At 39.9% G+C, this 21812-nt stretch overlaps 1 protein-coding gene across 1 annotated transcript in view; it reads left to right on the top strand.

Moving 5' to 3' along the window:
- The window catches only part of DOCK11 (dedicator of cytokinesis 11), a 293614-nt gene that overhangs the window by 215714 nt on the left and 56088 nt on the right, over positions 1 to 21812 (top strand). Inside the window, exons 47-48 of the mRNA XM_063432045.1 lie at positions 11717 to 11839; positions 13500 to 13613. Coding sequence (XP_063288115.1) covers positions 11717 to 11839; positions 13500 to 13613 — 237 coding nt within the window. The remainder of the gene's footprint in view (positions 1 to 11716; positions 11840 to 13499; positions 13614 to 21812) is intronic.

Here is a 21812-nt window from a genome sequence, read left to right as displayed (position 1 = left end):
GAGGGGACCGTGTGCTGGCAAGGCGCGGGGGCTTAAACCCCCTAATAAAGCCCCGTCCCTAAACCCCCCCCAGGAACGTGACATACACCCCCACAAAACACAAAGACAGAAAAAACACAGTAGACATACCACCACAGGACTACGCTATACCACCCAAGATGGAAAGGGTACTAAGATGCACTAGAGGGCCCCCCACATACCACAAGGCGGCCCCCGCCTGCCCCCATCACACTCACGAAGACATCCAAGACAGGCAGACACCAATGGGGGACACAAAACCCAAACGGGAATGAACAGAGAAGCCAGACCAGGACGTTACATGACGCAAGACACCCACCCCCCCACACCCTTCACCAACCATACATGCCTAACACCTGGACCACATACCACCCCCACCAGACACATCTCACCACACACAACACTACACGGGCCCATCACCATGATGCACCACTGACAAGCCCTGATCTAGACAAAAGCCAACTATAATGACCAGACCAGCCTATAATGGGCCCAACAACACCTGGACAGAACACCGACCCACCCCCACCGACCTAACCTTCACAAGACACAAAATACATCACAGCGCTTAAGTGGAGAGGAAGAGGGAAGAGCGTGAACAGCGTCAGCGGAAATCCAACTGCGCTCCTCAGGCCCATATCCCTTTCAATGCACCAGGTACTGAAGTCGACCCCTAAGGAAACGCGAGTCAAGAACAGCAGCAACTTCAAATTCCTCATGACCCTCCACAGAGACAGGAGGGGGAGGAGGAGTATGCCGGGTATGGCGGTTGCGTACGTATGGCTTCACCAATGAGGTGTGAAAGACATTAGGAATACACAGGTTCTTAGGAAGACCCAAGGCATACGAAACAGGATTAACTTTATGCAAAATACGATAAGGACCAATAAAGCGGGGAGCCAACTTCATAGAAGGCACCCGGAGGCGAATATTTTGCGTGGAAAGTAAAACCCTGGAGGTATAGTGCCAGGCAATAAATCGAAAACAGTCTTGAGAAATAAGTACTGAGGGGGGTATAACAGTAGACAAAGGAGGAGTAGTAGGAACATTAATAGAATTCAAAGGGGTGACTTCAATAGTACAAGACTCGTGGCAGGCTTCGCTCCATGATTTTATTTGCCCTGACTTCCAGTCGAAAATGGGATTGTGAGCATGTAACCATGGGTACCCTAACACGAGGTGTGAAGAGGGAGAGGTGATGACCTGGAACCGAATGGTTTCAAAGTGTAAAACCCCTGTATACATGTGTAACGGTACAGTTTCATGAGTAACAACTGGAGAACTTAATGGTCTACCATCTATGGCTTCAACGGCCAAGGGTATCTCCTTCTCTCTGATGGGAATGTTGTTTTTCTTAACAAAACCAGAGTCTATGAAATCTTCAGCTGCCCCGGAGTCAACCAGGGCTTGTATGTGCTCAGCTATGCAACTCTCTCCCATATGCAAAGAAACAGGGAGAAGCAAACGGTTAGGATGCAATTTAGGAGACTTAGATATCACACCCAAGGCCAGTCCCCTATAAGGTCTTAGGTGCGAGAGTTTTCCAGAAGCAAGGGACATTCTTTTACCATATGGTCTCTCCTACCACAGTATAGGCAGAGTCCGTCCCTTCTCCTATATAATTTTTCAGTATCAGAGAGTTTGGCAACCCCTAATTGCATGGGTTCCTCCTCAGATACTTTAACACTCTCAGGTTTATCAACTCTGGGGTTAATAGGTGTAACCAAACGTCTATTCCTGTTTTTAGTATATAGCCTGTCACGAATCCTATTATCTATATCAATGAGGTAGTCAATAAGGTCCTCTAATGCAATAGGAAGCTCCCTAGCTGCTACCTCATCCAATATAGTGTCAGATAAACCTTTCATGAATGCAGTAATTAACCCATTGTTGGTCCAATCTACCTGTGAAGCAAGGATACGAAACAGAATGGCATAGTCAGCCACAGACCTAGAATCCTGTTTAATTCTCATTAATGCTCTGGCGGCATTTTTTGACCTTTTAGTTGTGTCAAAAGTTCTATGAAAAGCCGTAAGGAAACTATTGAAATCATGCACCATAGGTCCATTAGCCTCCCAAATAGGATTTTCCCACTCAAGTGCTTTATCGGTAAGTTGGTGCATAAGGAACCCCACTTTACACCTATCTGTGGGAAAGGAATGTGGATACATCACAAAGTGGAATTCTATTCAATTAATGAAACCTCTGCATGTCTTAGAGTCCCCTCCATACCTAGGAAGAGGTGTTAAATGGGCCGAAGTATTAGGCAAAGTAATTGGAAGAAGAGGTGTAGGAGGGTTAGGTGTGGTTGCTGGAATAGTTCTAGATAAGAGCGTCTGGAGAGCCTGGGCTATATGATCCATACGGTGATCCTGCTCTACAAATCTAGCCTCACGAGAAGCCATCTGCTGAGCTAAATCTGTGGGGTCCACGGCCCTATCGTAATGTAACCAAAATATACCCCAGCACGCAGGATTCAATTCAACAGAAGCAACACAGAGGGGAGATATGTCTACCGGACCTTAGAATGGCCGGACTCGACGTATATGAGAGGAGTACAGAGTCAGGAGCGATCCGAGGTCAAGGGCACAAAGAGACAGCGTAAACTAGGACTAGCCGGGGTCTGGTACACAGTAAACAGCAAGCCGGCAAACAGAACAGATAAGGATAAAGCGATAACGTAGTCAGAAACAAAGCCAAGGTCAAGTACGAAGGAACACAACTGAACACAACAAGCGCTAAAGGGAACTGAAACAGAAACCACGGTAGGGCAAGGTACTAAGGTAAAAAGGTGAGTATATATACCTTAGCAATTAATTTGATTGGCCCCTGTCATATCTATGCCCCCAAAAGGTGAGTGTATGGGAAATGTGGCATGACAGGGGCCAATGGGAGATCTTTTCCAATTTAGGCTCCCACTGTTCCTTTAAGAGCGTGCCCGAGACCCGCGGCACGCTCTGAGTCAGGCGGGACACGTGACCGCTTCTCGCGGTCACTGCCCGCCTTTCTGTTACAGCCGTCGGATGAGCCGCTCAAACAGAGGACCCCGGCTGGCCCCTGGAAAGGGTAACTACCGCTACAAATATATCATAAAGCAATACCACCACAGCTTCTATGCCCTATGAGACTACATACACAATGCGCTAAACAAATAAAAAATTCAAAAAGGGTATAATAAAAAATAAAAATGTTGGTCTCAATGATCACAGGGATCATACGTTATAAGCCTCTGCATAGGCTAATGTTGCAAGGCTACTGATGTACCAACCCTGCATTTCAAGCCATCTACCAAATATACACTACTACCCCTTCATGGGTAACCTGTTCTCTATCAGATGTTATGAATTGCCCATCATTTCCTAGGTTGGAATTGCTATGAAATGTGTAATAAGCCTTACCTTTGTTTGTTTGACATACTATGCCTTTGCGTAGGCACCAGTGCACTCACTTTTCAAACCTGTTCTATGTCTGCTAACATTCAGCATACGAAAAAAAAAAATACCATTGCTCTAACCATCCAAGCTAAGCCTTGCCCTGTCTGGATGTAAGGAGGCAGAGAGTTTCATTCCTTATGAGGTGACATCAGGGCAATCCTGGCACCATAACCACTAATGCATGCTTCAGTGGTTATGGCACTTCGAGTGTTCCTTTAATTATATGTGTAATTTTATAAAATTTTATTTTAGATAAAATTTTGAGGTTTATAAAGTTATGTCAATCCTTATATACCTTAATTGCAGTCGTATGAAGTGTGTTGGGTGTCACAGTATTGGCTTGGGGAGGAGTGGCAGACTTTTTTTTTTTTTTTAAAAATGAACACACTGTATTACAGCCAGAGCTGTATAGTAAGATTGTAGGAGATATTAATTTTAGCTGCCAAAGGTGACAATAATATAGCTGGTTTTTCATCTCAAATATGCTTTGTTATAGAGTAACCAATGTTTCTTCTATTAGTCTGTGGCCAAACATGTCAGTACTGAATGAGGATGGGTACTAGTTTTAGTTCAATTTAGTTATCTGATATTTTGGGTCAAGTATAACCTTTGTTTGTTTTACAATTTGCATATTCCCAGCATTGTAACGGAAACATCCATCAAGAAGAAAGGGCTAAGTAATAGGCGTTCATGTATTCATTGGGAGAATACTGAACAGATATTTTTATTTAAAAAAAAACAAAAATCAGTCTGTAGTGGTCATTTGCCTACTAACAAGCATTTGAAGCTGTGTCCTTAAAGTCGCACTGTCATCATCTGGGAATGACTGATGGTAACATCCTTGCTGGGGGTCTGGTAGCCAGGGGGAAAGGTAAAGATGAGATTGACTTACCCGAACCTGTTCCTAGGGGTCACAGCCAGCTTGTTCTGGCATGTCCTCTTCGGAGGTGAGGTCACTGCCGACGAGACCACGGGGTCCTCCATAGACAGTGCCAACTCCCTGCAGCCATGGTGACAGCTGTCAAAATTTACACTGTAGTTCTGCCCAGAGTCTAGGAAAGTCAGAAGGAGGAGAAATACAGAGGCAACGTAGTCCTTACATTGTCTCTGTATATCTCTTCAATGAAATTCCAACACAGTCAACAAAAATATTTCATAATAAAGGAGGTGGGAGATGTGACAGTGCAGCTTTAAGAGCTTAATCACATTAGAAGTCAGCAAGGGATTTCCACATCTGATCTCAAATGCTTAGAAAACTAATCGGAATCCATATTTCAAGGGGGGCTGTCAATTCTCTGGAGTTTATACCATTCAATAAAACATCCAAAATCACAAATAACCTTTTACATCTAACACTGTTTCATTTACATTTATGTTACAGTTTTATCAAATAACATCATAAACCAGCACAGATAAGGCAAAGCCAGAGCAAACTTCGCAAAAGAGGAGGTGGTTAATTACTCCTGATTTCTTTATGCTCACTGAAATCAGGAGTGGCAGAGCTTATAACAATGATTGACAGATTGCCAGGGAGTTAAGATGGATGTCCCCAGCTGCAGAATAAAAAGGTGTAGATTTCTACATTTAATTTTATTAAATACATATTTGTTACATATATTATTTATACATATAGGAATAAGTAGACGTAATATTAAAAATCTTTGGAGCGACAGTTCCTTTTTAATTACACCCACCAAAAGTGACCTGGTAACATTTAAACCTCCGGGTCTATACTAATACGTTTTAAAATGGCTATTTTAGTCTGCAAAATTAAAAATCATCTCTAAGGTAAAAAATTAACTCTTCCATTGCAGATGTTGTCAACGACATCGCCCCTGATGATTTGCCAGCATAATGGCTGTAAGAACATTCTAGGAGATGTAGTCCACAACATCTGGGGTGCCGAAGGTTGCCTACCTCTACCTTAGAGCAATGGAATATAATTCAAATTATATCGGGCACTCCAAAAAAAAAAAAAAAAACAGACCTACATTGTTTTGTGACATGCTGGTTGTAACTTGCATTGGAATTACTTAGTTGAATAAACTGCTCTCAGATGCTGTTCTTCAGGTTCAATATGATATAATGGGTTCTAAAACTTTGTTTATTCACTGTGTTAACTTTATGAAATATTTCAGTTGTCACCAGGTATATTGATACAGGATATTTTTAGCCACTGTGTTTACAGTGCAAAATTATGCCCTTCTGGTCTTTGTCAAGACTTGACAAAGACCCAAGGGGATCGAAACACTGCCAGTTCTAATTTGGTGGCTGTCAGCAAAGCGTCTTAAAGGGACACTCCAGGGACCCAGACCACTTCTGCCCATTGGAGTGGTCTGGTTGCCAACTCCCACTACTCTTAACCCTGCAACTGTAATTATTGCAGTTTTTTATAAACTGCAATAATTACCTTGCAGGGTTAACTCCACCTCTAGTGGCTGTCTACCAGACAGCCACTAGAGGGAACTTCCTGACTCATAGCAAAGATTTTGAGTGTGAGGACCTCCAGCGTCGCTCAATTCCCCATAGGAAAGCATTGAAAATCTTTTTCAATGCTTTCCTATGAGGAACGCTAATGCGCATGCGTGGCATTGCCGCGCATGCGCATTAGGTCTCCTCGGTCGGTGGGCGGGATCAGTCTTACCCACCGGCCACGGAGTCAGAGGGGGGAGCGGCGCTGAGGAGGAAGCAGCGACGAGGGACATCGTCGCTGCCTCAGGTAAGTTACTGAAGGGGTTTTCACCCCTTCAGCAACTGGGGGTTGGGGGTGGGAGGGAGAGGGAACCTGCAGTGCCAGGAAAACAGATTGTTCTCCTGAAACTGGAGTTTCCCTTTAAATATTGTTAAAGGTTTTGTCTTTTTCTTGTTTTGTTAGGCTGGGCTGATTGGCAGAACGAACTCCATGGCACATCTACTCCTATTTGCTACACAGGTGTCCTGCTAGCTTTCATGGAGGATTTTGTGAACATCTGTAAACACAAAATCGGGTCCATGTCTCAAAGTATAGAGGGAGAAGGCAAACCTGTGATCAGTATGTAACATTTCAAATCAGTCGGCACAAACTAAGGGTCAAATTGCAAAATGAGAGCAATCAGCATATTCACAATAACAAGTCAAAGCCATAAAAATGAGAAATGTGGAATCAGGGCAAAGTTTCTGGATGGAAATTTAAATATTTATTAAGTCAAGTTCACGTTTATTAAGTGAAGAAGTCATGAGTAATATACTGTTCACATATGTAAACGGTAGCTCTCTGAGGACTAACACCCATATAATGCATGACATTGTAAGGATGGGGATACACCACATATACTGTTCCAAAAATATAATCAATCAGAACTGTGTGAAATCTGGTAGCAGATCAAAGCATTTAATATCTGCTAGCAGTCCCTGGGATCCTGGTGTGGAATTTACACAGTTCTGTCGAATTACATTTTTGTAACCGTTTATGTGGTGAGAGTATATTTTAAATAGCTGGTAAAATAGAGAAACAATTAAATATTATGATGTGTGGGCGACTTAATTTTAACAGCTGAGTAAATAAATGTATTACATATATTTGAATGTTCACATTTTTATCCATTGGTGAATCTGTCTAACAGATAAAAAGAAAATATCTGGTATTTTTTGTGAACTTTTAGAAGGCTATAAAATACAGGGATTAGATGGAGGATGGATTACATATAAAGGAGTTATTTACTAAATTGCGAATCCAAATTGAATTTCATATTATAGGCCAGATTATCCACACTAAAAGCGAAGCTGCTTTTAGATATACTTCCAATTTTTTTTTAAAAAATGCATAATTAAATGCCTGCATGTTTGCATTGGGTATTATATCTACTAAATAGCGATTAAAAAAAACAAAACCTTTTGTATTTGGGCAGTTGGGTGTTCTTTATATTTTAGATTCATCCTGAAGTTACCTTGAATTCTCAGTGTGAGGAATAATCCTGACTGAGGTCACTAAACACTACATTGTAGTGATTTGAAAATTGAATGGCAAATTTGAGGCACAAAGTAGAGATTTGGAAAGATTTTTCCACCTGGGCTATAGTCACTGTTTGGATTTTCATTCACTCAATTCAGTTTTAAGTAAATGCACTTCAATGTTTCACATTAAGGTGGCATCAATTAATAATGCCAGTGTAATTTCAATCAGGTTCCAAAACTAAGCTGGGTGTATGCTGTACTGCTTACTTCATTCTTTGCAGGTCTGCCAACTTTAGCAGAGTTGCAGAGTGAGAGGGTAGACTTGTCCATGAGGTTGTCAGCTTAAATGGCTGTGCCCTTAAAGTTGTGTTCTGGAGAACACATGAAACAGTACTCATTGAATACAAATGCTAAGTTAATAATCTGCAACTGTCACTAGTCTAATACTATCCTTACCTCTTTGTGTCATTTTACCCCACTCCCTCTAGCATGTAAGCTCATTGAGCAGGGCCCTCAACCCCTCTGTTCCTGTGTGTCCAACTTGTCTGGTTACAACTACATGTCTGTTCGTCCACCCATTGTAAAGCGCTACAGAATTTGATGGCGCTATATAAATATCATAATAACAATAATGAAAGGGCCATTGCCACCTCCCTGAAAAATGAATATTTTATAAAGATAGAATCTTTATGAAATTCACATATTCACTGTGTTGGAACTTCAATGTACTGCATGTGGCTACCGCCATCTAGAAGTGGCAATCCCCCAGTTTTCCCTGGTGACAAATGCAGGGAATTGGCTCTGCCTACGAAGGACCCGCAGTCTCATGGATTCCTCCATAGACCTCAGGGCGAGACTGGTAATGAAGTGAAGGGACAAGTTCACAAAAGTAATAACTCACCTTTGCATGCCCACCACCCCTGGCCACCGGACCCTCAGCAGCGATGTCTCTGTTGCAGATCTGAAAAGTCCCAGACCGTGACAGTGCCACTTTAACCCCTTAAGGACCATGCTTCTGGAATAAAAGGGAATAATGACATGTCACACATGGCATGTGTCCTTAAGGGGTTAAAGGGACACTATGGGCACCCAAACCACTTAATCTCATTTAAGTGGTCTGGGTGAAGTGCCCCTTTTTCTGAGAAATAAATATTCTATTTCAGGGTTTAACTCCTCCCCTGGTGGCTGTCCTATTTATGTTGTTCCAAATGACATTTCATTTGTATAAATTGTAATTAGTAAGTCACTTAAATCTTAGAACATCCCACACCCTAATATTATAGTGTTACATTGAAATGTTGACAGGTGTGAGAGATCATTATCTCACACACAGCATGCATGAGGGAGTGTGATGTTAAATACATTTTATGGGATCACCAGGACAAACGTGGTTTTAACTTATAATTGGAATGAAATTTAAAAAGCATGCAATTCAATTTTATTTTACCTTTTCTTTTTCTCTTAAAATGCTTATTTCAACTTTATGAGAAGTGCTGAGTAAATGCTACTATCTGCAGTTTTCAAATAGTGTCGGTACGGTGAAAGTTGTTTTTTTGCTCGGGTAGAACCCGTGACTTTAGTATTTCAGAAATTGTCAACTTATATTTTTGGATATGGGATGGGTACCCATTTCTGTGAGCACAGGTGTTAGTGTATCATTACCCCAATCTGCAAATAGACTAGCTGCTTTCAGTTCCTCCTCCGAACTAAACACTTTTAGTTTCAGTGGGATCTGGTGCAAATATAAATTCTACTCAATGATACAGACACTGGTAGTTTACTACTAAATTTACTAATGTTTTCAAAACATGGGGGAATAAAGATGGGCAGTTCACTAAGCTCCAAATTCACTCAATATTGCAAAACGTACACGATACATACTTAATTATATTCATCCCAATAACACACATTTAGGTCTCCATGACATACTTGAAAATGAGAGACATCTCAATGTATATTTTCTGATAAAATGCTTTAGAAATATATATGTTTTCAAAAGGCCTTGTTTACGATGGCAACATTTAGGCAAAATAGGTGATCTGGAAATATTCTCTAGGTTCTCTATAGTGACAGATGGGCTATTATATTTTGCCATTCAGATTTAAATTAACTTGAAGCCCACAAGTTATTAACTAAAGTGTAAATTGGTCATTTGAAGTGAATTTCAAATGTTAGGCCAAATTTGCAAAATTAAAAACATTGTCAACTTATATATAATGCAGTTTATTAATTCTCTTTCTTTTAATAACTGTAGTAACTTTAGCTTGTGTCAGTGGAGAGTTTGGATTTTAAAGCAGGTATGGTTTTTACATGGCTCTATCTGGTTTTTATCCTTAATTGGTAGTGTTAATTTCTTTATGTATCTATGTATTTATGGATCTTATTTATTTTGATATCTTTACAATCTTGCTCTGTGGAGATCTATATCATTGGGGTTTCCAGATGATGTGTAGATAAAACTATTTTTGGCTTGTCACACTCCTTTCCTGTCTCACACATTTCACAGTTTTTTTTCCCCCAACACTAATTACTTTGAGTTATTTTTAATTTCAGATCGTTTTTGATGTAGTGTATAGATTTGTGACTTTTTGATGTTTCGTGCCAGCAGCGAATGGAAAAATAACACTTAACTTTAAACACTTAACTGCTTTTAAAAAAAAAATCATATTTTTTTGCCACCAATACAATCTAATGGTTAAAGCTCTGTGTTTCATACACACGTCAAGAAGGGTGCACATCGGGTTTCTCAATCTACTATAATTAATTTTGCATAATTTAGTTAATACTTAACTTCTGTCTCCCTCTGTTTGCTGTAATGGCCAACTGCAATGGGTGCAGATATAGTGGATTCATGTCAGTTGTGAAGCTACGATACTCTTAGCAATGGCCAAAAATTCACTTAAGGTTGTTTATGTTGTTAATAGGAATTTGGAAAGACTGGGGTCAATAGCTGTTTATTAGGGACTTGGAGAACTGTGATGAGAAGTCACAGTTTTCTCCTAAGTCTTATTTGTTTCGTATATTCAATTGGATTGTTCCATATTTTGCATTGTTAGAGGTTTCCCCTATATCTATTCTTTATTCATGACCACCGGAATTGTTTGCATACCATTGTAGTGTTGACCAGTAAGTATCATGCAAAGGATGTGGTTATCAGAGGTTTTCATCACTTTGATTTTATATTTTTTAATTTTTTTTTCAACTAGAAATACAGATGTATACTGGAAAAAAACAAAACATACATATGAATATATACATCTCATTTGGGAAGGGCCTTCTTCACCTACTGTTCCCGTAGGTCAAACGTGTTTTGTCAGAATTCATTATTTGTCTTGGTTTATCTATTATGCAATGCTGTGGAATATGTTGGTGCCAAATAAACAATTGTAATTGTATGCATTATTTTGGGGAAAAAAAACTTTTACTGCTTATCTGTCTATCCTCCCACCTGGAGTAAGTGTGGAGAGCAATAAAATAAGTCGCAAGAGTGCACTGAGGACGGACAGCAGCTGGAATAGCCTGCCTTTCGGTGAGTCCCCGCTCAGAACTCATGCTGGTTTTAGCTCATCTTGTGCCATTACAGAGAGAACATCTCTGAAGCATATCAGACTGGTCCCACCCATACGGGCAATCCAGATCTGAGTTCCCTCTGCATGAGAGATACAGCAACCCAAGACGATCGTTTCAACCTTGTTAGGCATCATCAGTGAGGCATAGCTGATATCTCTCTAGGCACCGTGAGCAAGGGGTCCACATCTGGATTACCCTTTAAAATTGTGGAGAGCAAAAAAATAAGTCACAAGAGTGCACTGAGGGCAGACAGCAGCTGAAATAGCTGATATCTCTCTAGGCACCGTGAGCAAGTGGAGTGAAGTGTGGTCAATTATTGCTTAATAGGAACCAGAAAAGCTATAATTACCAGCCACAGCTTGTTCCTACCTCTTAATATCCAATTATGTCCAACCATGACATGATAGTTTGTCATTCTCAGAGTCACTTTGGAACCATGAATATTGAGATGGAATAGAGAGGGGGAAAATGTGGTACCTTTGTGGTGGTCATGCTCTCCCTGAGACCACCACAAAAAAGTGGGGATCTGGAGCTGGAATTCACTTCAGACATAAAAGCCTAGCCCCCTATAACTCAATTTTTTTCACCACCCCATATTAGTGCGTTTGTATCTACACGTTTTGTTTATCATATGCAGTTGTTATGTAACTTTTTCTTCTACATTTTCAAGTATGGTAATCTTTTCCATTTAAGTGATTACAATTAAAATATGTTTATCACTTTGCTTTTCTCTCATTTTGACTTTTTCTTTGTTCTATCAGGAAGTACTAGTGGAATTGCTCGAGCAGTGTGTAGATGGATTGTGGAAAGCAGAACGATATGAAACCATTTCTGAGATCTCTAAATTGCTTGTTCCAATTTATGAGAAGAGGCGAGAATTTGAGGTTGGTAAATTAACAAATTCTCATCTTAAATGTGGTAAAGATGCATTATATTCACATAACTTTTTTACAGCGGACATATACAAATAGAAAATAAATTGTAGTGAATTAGGGATAACCACACACGAGAAGGATTTGGGAATGGTTATAGACAACAAATTAGGCAGCAATATGCAATGTCAATCTGCAGTTGCTAAGGCCAGTAAGGTTTTGTCATGTATAAATAGGGGCATTAATTCTCGGGATGAAAATATAGTTTTGCCTCTTTTTAAATCGCTGGTAAGACCACACCTTGAACATGCTGTGTAATTGTTGGCACCTATTCTAAAGAAGGATATCATGGCACTAGAAAAAGTGCAGAGACGAGCTACAAAATCGATAAAAGGAATAATAGAGCATTTTAGTTACGAAGAAAGGTTAAAAAATTGAAATCTCTTTAGTTTGGAAGAACGGCGCCTCAGAGGGTATATGATAACATTATACAAATACTGACTGGTCACAAGCTCTATCTCAATCTTAATTATAAAATTTTGCTGAGCTTTGCAGGACAGGTAGTGATTTCCAGTATAATTAAAACATTTGTAGCTTGTAAAGCCAATACACAATATATATTTTTCTATATTAACATCAAACTTAATAAATGTTGCTATTCATCTGATCTCTTTCTCTCGTCTAGCAGGAATAGACCGTCTTTGCTTAGATGATGTTAGTTTTTTCTCTTGCAATAAATCTGATCTTTTAGCTGCTATCTTAAACCCTCTCTCTAACATCCATATTGGACAGCCATATTTAAAAATATAATTTCCAGTTCCAGTGGAATAAAAAAGTGGTTTTGGAAAGTGGAAATGGAAGGAATGAGATTGTAATATAGGCATGAGAACATGAACTATTGTGGCGGTGTAAACACAGTAGTAATGTATTAGTAGAGGAAGGGGGTTAATATTGAGGTGGGGATAAAGGGAACTGTATGGAGGTGGAAGGTGGACAGATAATTAAGGTAGAAACTTAATGAGGATGTAAGTGGAATTGAAAAGAGTGGTGAAATGCAGGCTCATATAGACTGGATGACTATGACTTTGATGCCATGCAGCAGATATAAATAATTAATATGGAGAACTACATAAGGAGCAGGTAAAAAAGTGGATTGTGTGGAGAAGTAACTAGCGGACAATATCAATGAAGAAAAGAGGAAACTCATATGTAGAGAGTGGGCAAAAATATAGAATAGGGAAGTGAAATTGTGTTACAAATCTGTTATATTGTTTAAGAAGAGGATTGGGTGCATGGCTCAATAACGTTCACTATCCCTGTGCTGCAAAGTCATCTAAACGTCTAAAAATCTAAAAGTCATTGATTGCAGCATTGTAAGTGATATCCATCGGAATATGAACTCCCAGATTCTAAGAAGGATAAACTTACATTCATCGTGATATCATTGTATTTCGTAGTTTTTCTTGTTTGTTTGTGATACATTTCCTTGAATAATGTTAAAGTATAGGATGAAATTGAGTGTTTTTGTTTTTTTTATATGCATGAAATAAATATACTCCAAGGATATTAATATTACTTTGCCATAGTTCATTGTATAAAAGTTTATACATTACAGTTTATCTTTATTTTTAAATAATATTAAAAATGCTGCAAATGTATTGTTCTCTTGCAGAAACTCACCCAGCTTTATAGAACCCTTCATGGGGCTTACACAAAAATTTTAGAAGTCATGCAATCTGGAAAAAGACTTCTTGGAACGTATTTCAGGGTGGCATTTTATGGGCAGGTGAGTCACGATTACTGACTGTATTAAGATCTTCTATATTTCTACTAGTGCTGTTAAATACTCTGAAAATGCTGATATGATATACTTATACAACATCAACATAATCTGTTACCAAGTGAGTATACGGTATTAAAAGGGCATGCTTTGTCATACACATTCTTACACTTTAGGTATTGAAAAAAAATCTAAAGAGAAAGCTAACAGGTCAACCACAACATACAGAGAATGGTGCAGAGATAACTAATACTATTCATCGGGGTAGGCAACCTTCGCTACTTCAGATGTTCTGGATTACAGCTACCATAATTACAGCCATAAGGCTAGCAAAGCATCAGGAGTGATGTAGTCCACAACATCTGGAGTGCCAAAGGTTGCCTATTCCTGATATAGGTGAAGAAACAAGAACATATTGAAAGTTAATATGGAAAAGGGAGTAAGTAGCGAAAGAAACCGATGCCATTAATGTAGACACCTACAGAAAGTCCTGGTGTCAGCTCTATGAAATATGTGGCTTGTGTTGGGACATTGACTGGAAACAAAGGACAATCGTTTTACTTAAGTTCCTAACTCCATTGTGACTGAATGGAAGCAAATGCTCTCGTATAATTAATCAAGCCTTTTACAGACTGTGATATATTTATCTTTGGTGCCTTGATTCCTGACACATTGCCAATCTGTTCAGCAGTCGTATATACTCATGTGTTATCCTCTATAGTAGTGACAAGATACCCCCAGTCTGAGGAGGACATGAGATGGTAAGAGTGATAAACTTTTAAGATTTGTTCCTGGGGGGCTGGGGCAGGAATCTAACCTCTTATCCATCCAGCTTCTGATGTTTTCTTCAGAAAACAGTAACCCTGAGTTTATAGAGCATTTCTTTCAATGGGGTAGCCAGGAAAAGGCACCGGGACTCACTAGGAGTGGTGTCTATGCCAGTAAAAGTTTTTTTTCAGCCTTCGAATGTGCAATGGCATTTTGTGGTGCTCTATTCAGAACACTTTATTAATATGCATTGCAACAAGGTTACACTAATTAATGAATAGTCTTTGTTGCCTTATGCATGCTACACTTACTAATTCAAACAGTATTGGCCTGAAAGTAGGCAATATGGGGAATATGTTATATGTAAAGTGAGTAAAACTGGTGAGAGTGGTGTCTAGACAAAAGAGGAACAAAATGGAGACACTTGGGTAGAGTAAAGAAAGAAAAGACAAAAAGGGGTAGTAAACAAGATGAGGAGAGGTCAAGCAGAAGTACATCTTGTCCCTGGCTTTAGACAAATGAGATAAAACCTCTGTAGAGTAGTGACTTAATGCAATGCACTATTCCGCAGAAGAAATACTAATTATGGAACTGAGAATGATTTGTCAGACCAGGAAAGATTTTTTTCTGCATATCAATATAGTATTTTTCTGGTAAATGAATTGTAAATTACAGCATTGATTGAACTTTGATTAAATTTATCTCACAATTTGCAGCAAGTCAAACAGCAGTTTTGCGAAATTTGCAAAACACATTGGTTTTGTTAGCGAAAGTGATTTTATTCCTTACCCACGGTTTATAGAAATGTAATAATTGTGCCATGTTATCTATCACAACTGTAACGACCAAATATGAGCAATGATTCTATTTTTGCCATGACTGTCTAATATAAAAAATATGTAACATGACTGTCTGATAGTTGCAAAACTTCCCCAATGCAAGCATATATTTCTTAAAACGCCTACATCCTGGATGATATCTTTTTATATGTCTTTTCACACATCACCCAGACAGGACATGCGGTTTTTAAACACTTCACCACATTTTATGAAACATTTCAAGGTTTTCATTATGGCATTTCCCTCTAATTATTTGTAATAAGTGCAATATAATGTCAAAGAGAAATGTCCCACATCTGTGCACTAATACCAGATGTATGTTTAGAATGTCTGGTGATTAAATTAATGCAGTACTTGACAGTTTGATTTCAAAACACTTCTCCTCACTTCTACATCAGGTACAGTAGTACATTACTGAAGACAACAGACTCACAATCTTCTGTTTTTAGCCCCTTGCTTTGTTTATCCTACAATTCATTGCCAATGAGTTTGTAACTCACAAACAGTGATAGATATCCCGCTTGAAGTTGAGAACCAGTGGACAATTTGTTCCTACAGTGTTGAGCAGGGCCGGCCTTAGGCCTTTGGGCGCCCTGTGCGAAAAATCTTCACAGCGCCCCCCCTTCCCGTCTGCCCCTCCCCCCACTCCTTCCCCCTTCCCACACACCCTGTCACACACACGCACGGGTAGACAGCCATACACACACACAAACACATGCAGGCAGTCACACACAGACACCCACACACAAACACACAGACATAGAATGTGACGGCAGATAAGAACCATTCGGCCCATCTAGTCTGCCCAGACAGTCAAACATAGGCAGTCTTACACACAAACACACACACACAGGCAGACAGCCACACACACAGGCAGGCAGCCACACACACAGGCAGGCAGTCACACACAGCCACACACAAACACACAAGCAGACAGCCACACACACAGAGGCAGACAGCCACACACACACAGTCACACACACACAGTCAAACACACAGACAGTGAAACACACACACAGGCAAACAGCCACCCACACACAGGCAGACAGTCACACACACACAGATAGTCACACACACAGTCACACTGTCTCACACACACACACACACACACAGGCAGACAGTCACACACACACACACAGTCACACACACAGTCACACACACACACACAGTCAAACACACAGACAGTGACAAACCCACAGGCAGACAGCCACACACACACAGGCAGACAGTCAAACACACAGTCACACACACACACAGTCACACACACAGGCAGACAGACACACACAGTCACACACACACAGGCAGACAGTCACACACACACAGTCACACACACACAGTCAAACACACAGGCAGTGAAACACACACACAGGCAGACAGCCACCCACACACAGGCAGACAGTCACACACACACAGACAGTCACACACACAGTCACACTGTCTCACACACACAGGCAGACAGTCACACACACACAGTCACACACACAGTCACACACACAGTCAAACGCACAGACAGTGACACACCCACAGGCAGACAGCCACACACACACACACAGGCAGACAGTCAAACACACAGTCACACACACACACAGTCTCACACACACAGGCAGACAGACACACACAGTCACACACACACAGGCAGACAGTCACACACACACAGGCAGTCACACACACACACACACACACACACACACACACACAGGCAGATAGTCTCACACACACACACAGGCAGACAGTCTCTCACACACACACAGGCAGACAGTCTCACACACACACACACACACACACACACACACACACACACACACACACACACAGACAATCATACACACAGACAGTCACACACACAGGCAGACAATCACACAGTTACCTCTGTTCCTTGTGGAGCCAGACAGGCAGTGCAGCTCCTGGATTCTGGTTGTTGGGGGAAGCAGGGACTCCTTCCTGCTTCGCCTCCAGCAGTTACACAGCATTTTAGCCCCGCCCCGCCACACGGTAAGCCCCGCCCCGCCACACGGTAAGCCCCACCGCAAATTATTTTTTTTTTATCCCCGGCCAGCCATGTGTGAGCTGTGTCGGCCGCAGGGCGCCCCCTGCTCCATGGCGCCCTGTGCGGCCGCACACCTCGCACACCCCTAAGGCCAGCACAGTTGTTGATCCAATCTCCTTATAAGCCTTAGTAGTCCTAAATCATATCTGCTGTAATGCTACAATTTCTCTTATTTTCTGTTCTCTTTTTTTTTTTTTTTTTTTTTTTTACTAAATCAGTGCTTTTTGACTTCTAAAGTGAACATCAACCGGCATGCTGGATTCTTTCTTACCCAACCAGACAAAACGACCTTTAAATTCATACCCATGTCTATGCAGAAACATGTTTTTTAAAGGGACGCTATAGTCATCAAAACAACTTTAGCTTAACTTAGCACATTTAGTGTATAGGTCAGGCCAATGCAGTCTCATAGTTTCATTTTAAAACATATTTTAACTTGATTTAGAGGTTTTTATTTCCTGCTCTGCAAATTGAGCTTTAATCACACACAGGAGGCTCCTGCAGGCTCAAGCAGGATATTAACAGAGCAAGAGATAAGTCATTCTAAATTAAACAGGCTGTGCGATAAAGGATGTTTAAACATTAGATCTCTCTTTTCAGGAGGTGTTTAGGAAGGCTGTGTAAGTCACATGCAGGAAGGTTTGACTAGGGTTTCATAAACAAAATGATTGAACTCCTAAACGGCAGAGAATTGAGCAGTGAGACTGCAGGGGCATGATCTATACCAAAATTGTTTCACTAAGCTAAAGTTATTGTGGTGCCCAATGTAAAGCACTCAAAATAACACTTTTTAACATAATAATGCTGCTAGTAACTAAAGTCACTAAAACCATATTTTTCTAAAATAATAGTATTTCAATTCTGAATAGAACATTCTGTTATATATTTATTTAATACTTATTATAGTATTTATTCTTAATGCTATAATGTTGCTAAATAGATTAATGACCTGCCACCCCATTTTTTGTTTTGAATAATACTTTCAACATTGTATTTTATTAAATTGTTTTTATTATATTTTGTTTTTCTTTTTATTGAAAGCTGTCTTTTGTGGACTGCTAATGATGGTTTGTATGTATTTTGTTGGCTAGAGTTCAAATTAAGGGGCGAACATTTATTTAAGACCGCAATTTTATTATATACCAAGTTTGAAGCAGTTGCTATTTGATCATTGTATCCTCAGCACATGCTAAACACTGTAATATGTTTTTAAGCTTCTGTTTATATATGTCAACAACATACAAAAATAGTAAACAGGGGAGGTTTGTTTAGTAATGTAATTTTATATTTTAATCACCTTCTGATGGCAAGCAAACAAACGATCATATCTATTGTGAGTTATTTACTGAAGGATGAATTGTCAGGAATTCTAAGTGAATTTAAAATTTTAGGTCAAAAACGCCATATTTGGCTAATTCTGTATGCCAGCTACATTTGCAATTCAGCTTTTCTGATTAGAATACAAAATTCACTTTTAATTCCAAACATTTGACATTTTAGTAAATAACTCTGTGTGTGATGTGTGAGTCGAGAAAAATTATCTGTTTTGTTATCATGTTTTGTAATGCGAGTACAATGTACATCTTACTTGTTAAATTAGCTTGTCAGGAATGTTAAAGATACATGTGATTTTTATATTCTGGTATGTAATTTATGTTTCTTTGTCCTTTTCTTGACATGTTCATGCTTTTTTGAGAAAGTTGACTAGATATCCTGTCAGATGTGTTGACATCTACTGCCAGTAATGTCTGACAAGATAGGACAAGACTTGCATGTGGTTTTTTTTGTCTATGGTTTTCTTGCTCTTTTTTTTTTTTTTTTGTAAACACTTTGTTTACATGAGAAGTATTTCTTGTGCACTGCCAGTGTTTCCTACCAACTGAAGAAGTGGCTAAAGTGTCTTGGGTAATTTAGGGACTAGGGAAGATGAATGTATGATTCAACGCAACGGGGGACAATTTATCAAGTAAAAACCAGGTACTGTCCTGGAGCAAAGTGTTAAATAAGGAGTAATCACCATGGAAACAGTGTTTTGCATTTTGTAGCCAGGATAACACATTATCTTCAGCATTATCTTCCAATGTGTGAGAGGAGAGATTTCAGATTGTCATTGGGCATTTTATAACCTTTGTACCTTTGTGAGAAATGGGCAGCGATATTCTACATTCACTCCTAAAGGGTTATTCACCAATATGTAACCTGTCAAAAATGTTAAGTGACTTTCACATTTAAATCTAAAATAATCAAACTGAAATTCTCAAAGTAATTTTTTCAGTTATATATTTTTTGGTCTTAAATTTATGAAGGAAAAGCCTCTTAATAGCTTATTTGTAACTATTAAACCAAGACTCCAAAAATGGTGTGTTTGTCAGCCTATTCAACATTGCACCAATGCCTGCCGATGCAGTGGCAGAACCACAGTTACCGCCGAGCTTTTAAGTGCGACCAGGTTCTCTGTGTTCCCTCTGTCATGGGGGGGCCCAAGAGCTTGGGAGCTGAGGGAATGGAGGCCACGGTGAAGAAGCTGTAAACTTCAAGCTCTTCTTGCTCTGCTCCCTCACGCACCCTGAAGTGATGCCCGGGAGATGGGATATGATGTCACTCCAGTCCCAGCACCACTAAACGGCATGCTAGGGAGCAGAGCGAGAAGAGCTTGAAGATGACAGGATCCTAGAAGCTCCACAGGAAAAGGGTCCACTCCAACTCTCCCAAAGGTAGGGAGGTTGGGTGGACATAAATTAAAAACAAAGCAAATAATAATTTGTGAGGGAATGTGTGTGAGTGTGTGTCTGCCAGTGAGTGAGTGTGTCTCTCAGTAAATGTTTGTGTCTGTCAGTGAGTGTGTGTATCAGTGATTGTGTGTATTGGTTAGTGTGTGTCACACAATCTCACTCACTGATACACACACTCTCACACACACTCACTCATTGACACACACTCACTCACTGACACACTCACTGCCGACTGCCCGTCTCCACTAATAGACAGCCTGCCACCTTGGGGGCTGAAGGGGCCAGCAAATCTCAGACGCCAAGACAAAAATTCTAGTCACCATGGCGACCTTGCACCTGGGATTTGTCGAGCCCTGAGTTAGAGTGTGTGTCTGTCAGCGAGTGAGTGTGTCTGTCAGTGAGTGTGTGTGTCAAACTAGTGAGTGTGTGTCAGTGATAATGGGTGAGTATTGGAACTTTAATTCTAAAGATACAAGACATGTTCCTTGGCACACATAGTGTGTGTGACATCAATGCGCTCTTAGCTAATGAACTGTAGGGCTGAACTCAGTAGTACTAATTGAAGCTGCAAAGCAGGAGCTTACGGCTCTCCTTAATGGTGAGAGGAGGTGGGGAGAGGAACCCTGCAGACCCTCGGTAAGAAGTCGAACTCTTATGAAAGTGTTCCTTTAATAATAAAAATTAATACTTACATTTCATTTTAGTTCTTTATATTTGACATGGTTAATTACAAGTAGGCATGATTGCCTGCTGAAATAAGTATATCTGTAGAATAACAGGAACCACGTAAGGATTGCTTCTTTCCTGTTTAGTGTAAGAAGACATCAATCATATTACAGGAGCATGCTTTGCTGTGCCGTCAATGTATTATCTGGGAGTGGATCAGGGCAGAAAGTGTTAGAAAATATTATTTACAATAACCACAACCTGTTTTTTTACAGAAAAGTTTTAAAAGATTAGTGTTGAACACATAATTATGACTACGAACTTGGTTTCCAGACGTCATGTAGAAGTACACATGTATATATTTTAGATCTAGAATGTACTTAGTGTTCTTTAGCTCTCTGATAATCTGTTGCTATATTTTGTGGCTTTTTTAGTTTACTTTATTCAGTTCTGCATATCATCTTCCTCTTTTGTAACAATGTGCACTCTGGGGTAACTCTGCCCCAGTAGCAGCGGTTGACAACTTGGGTTGGGTTTTAGAAAAAACAGAATAGGAAAGTTGAGTGCTGTGTTATATACTTGGTATACTAATATAAACTTATTTTTGTTTATTTTTGCAACATCATGTGGTACAGGGGTGAATTTTGAGATGGAACGTATTGCATTCTCTGCGAAACTTCCAATCTGTGATGTGCTTCTGGGGATTGATGAATAGTTTTAAAGAGATATACATAGATTGCTATGTAGATATTTACAAGGATCAGTAGATTCATAAGTAGTTATGTAGCTAAATATGTAGATGGAGTAAGTGTGTGTCAAATCAGTGAGTGTGTGTGTCTGTCAGTGAGTATTTGTGTCTGTCAATGTGTGTGTCTGTCAATGTGTGTGTCTGTCAATGAGTATTTGTGTCTGTCAATGTGTGTGTCTGTCAATGAGTATTTGTGTCTGTCAATTTGTGTATCTGTCTGTCAGTGTGTGTATCTGTCTGTCAGTGTGTGTATCTGTCTGTCAGTGTGTGTATCTGTCTGTCTGTGATTGTGTGTGTCTGTCAGTGAGTATTTGTCTCTGCCAGTGAGTGTGTATGTCAGTGAATATTTGTCTCTGCCAGTGAGTGTGTATGTCAGTGAGTATTTGTCTCTGTCAGTCAGTGTGT

This window comes from Pelobates fuscus, chromosome 9, assembly GCF_036172605.1.
Source record: "Pelobates fuscus isolate aPelFus1 chromosome 9, aPelFus1.pri, whole genome shotgun sequence".
Lineage (NCBI taxonomy): Eukaryota > Metazoa > Chordata > Amphibia > Anura > Pelobatidae > Pelobates > Pelobates fuscus.
Note: the sequence above shows the minus strand (reverse complement) of the source record. Positions and strands in the feature narration are given on the sequence as shown.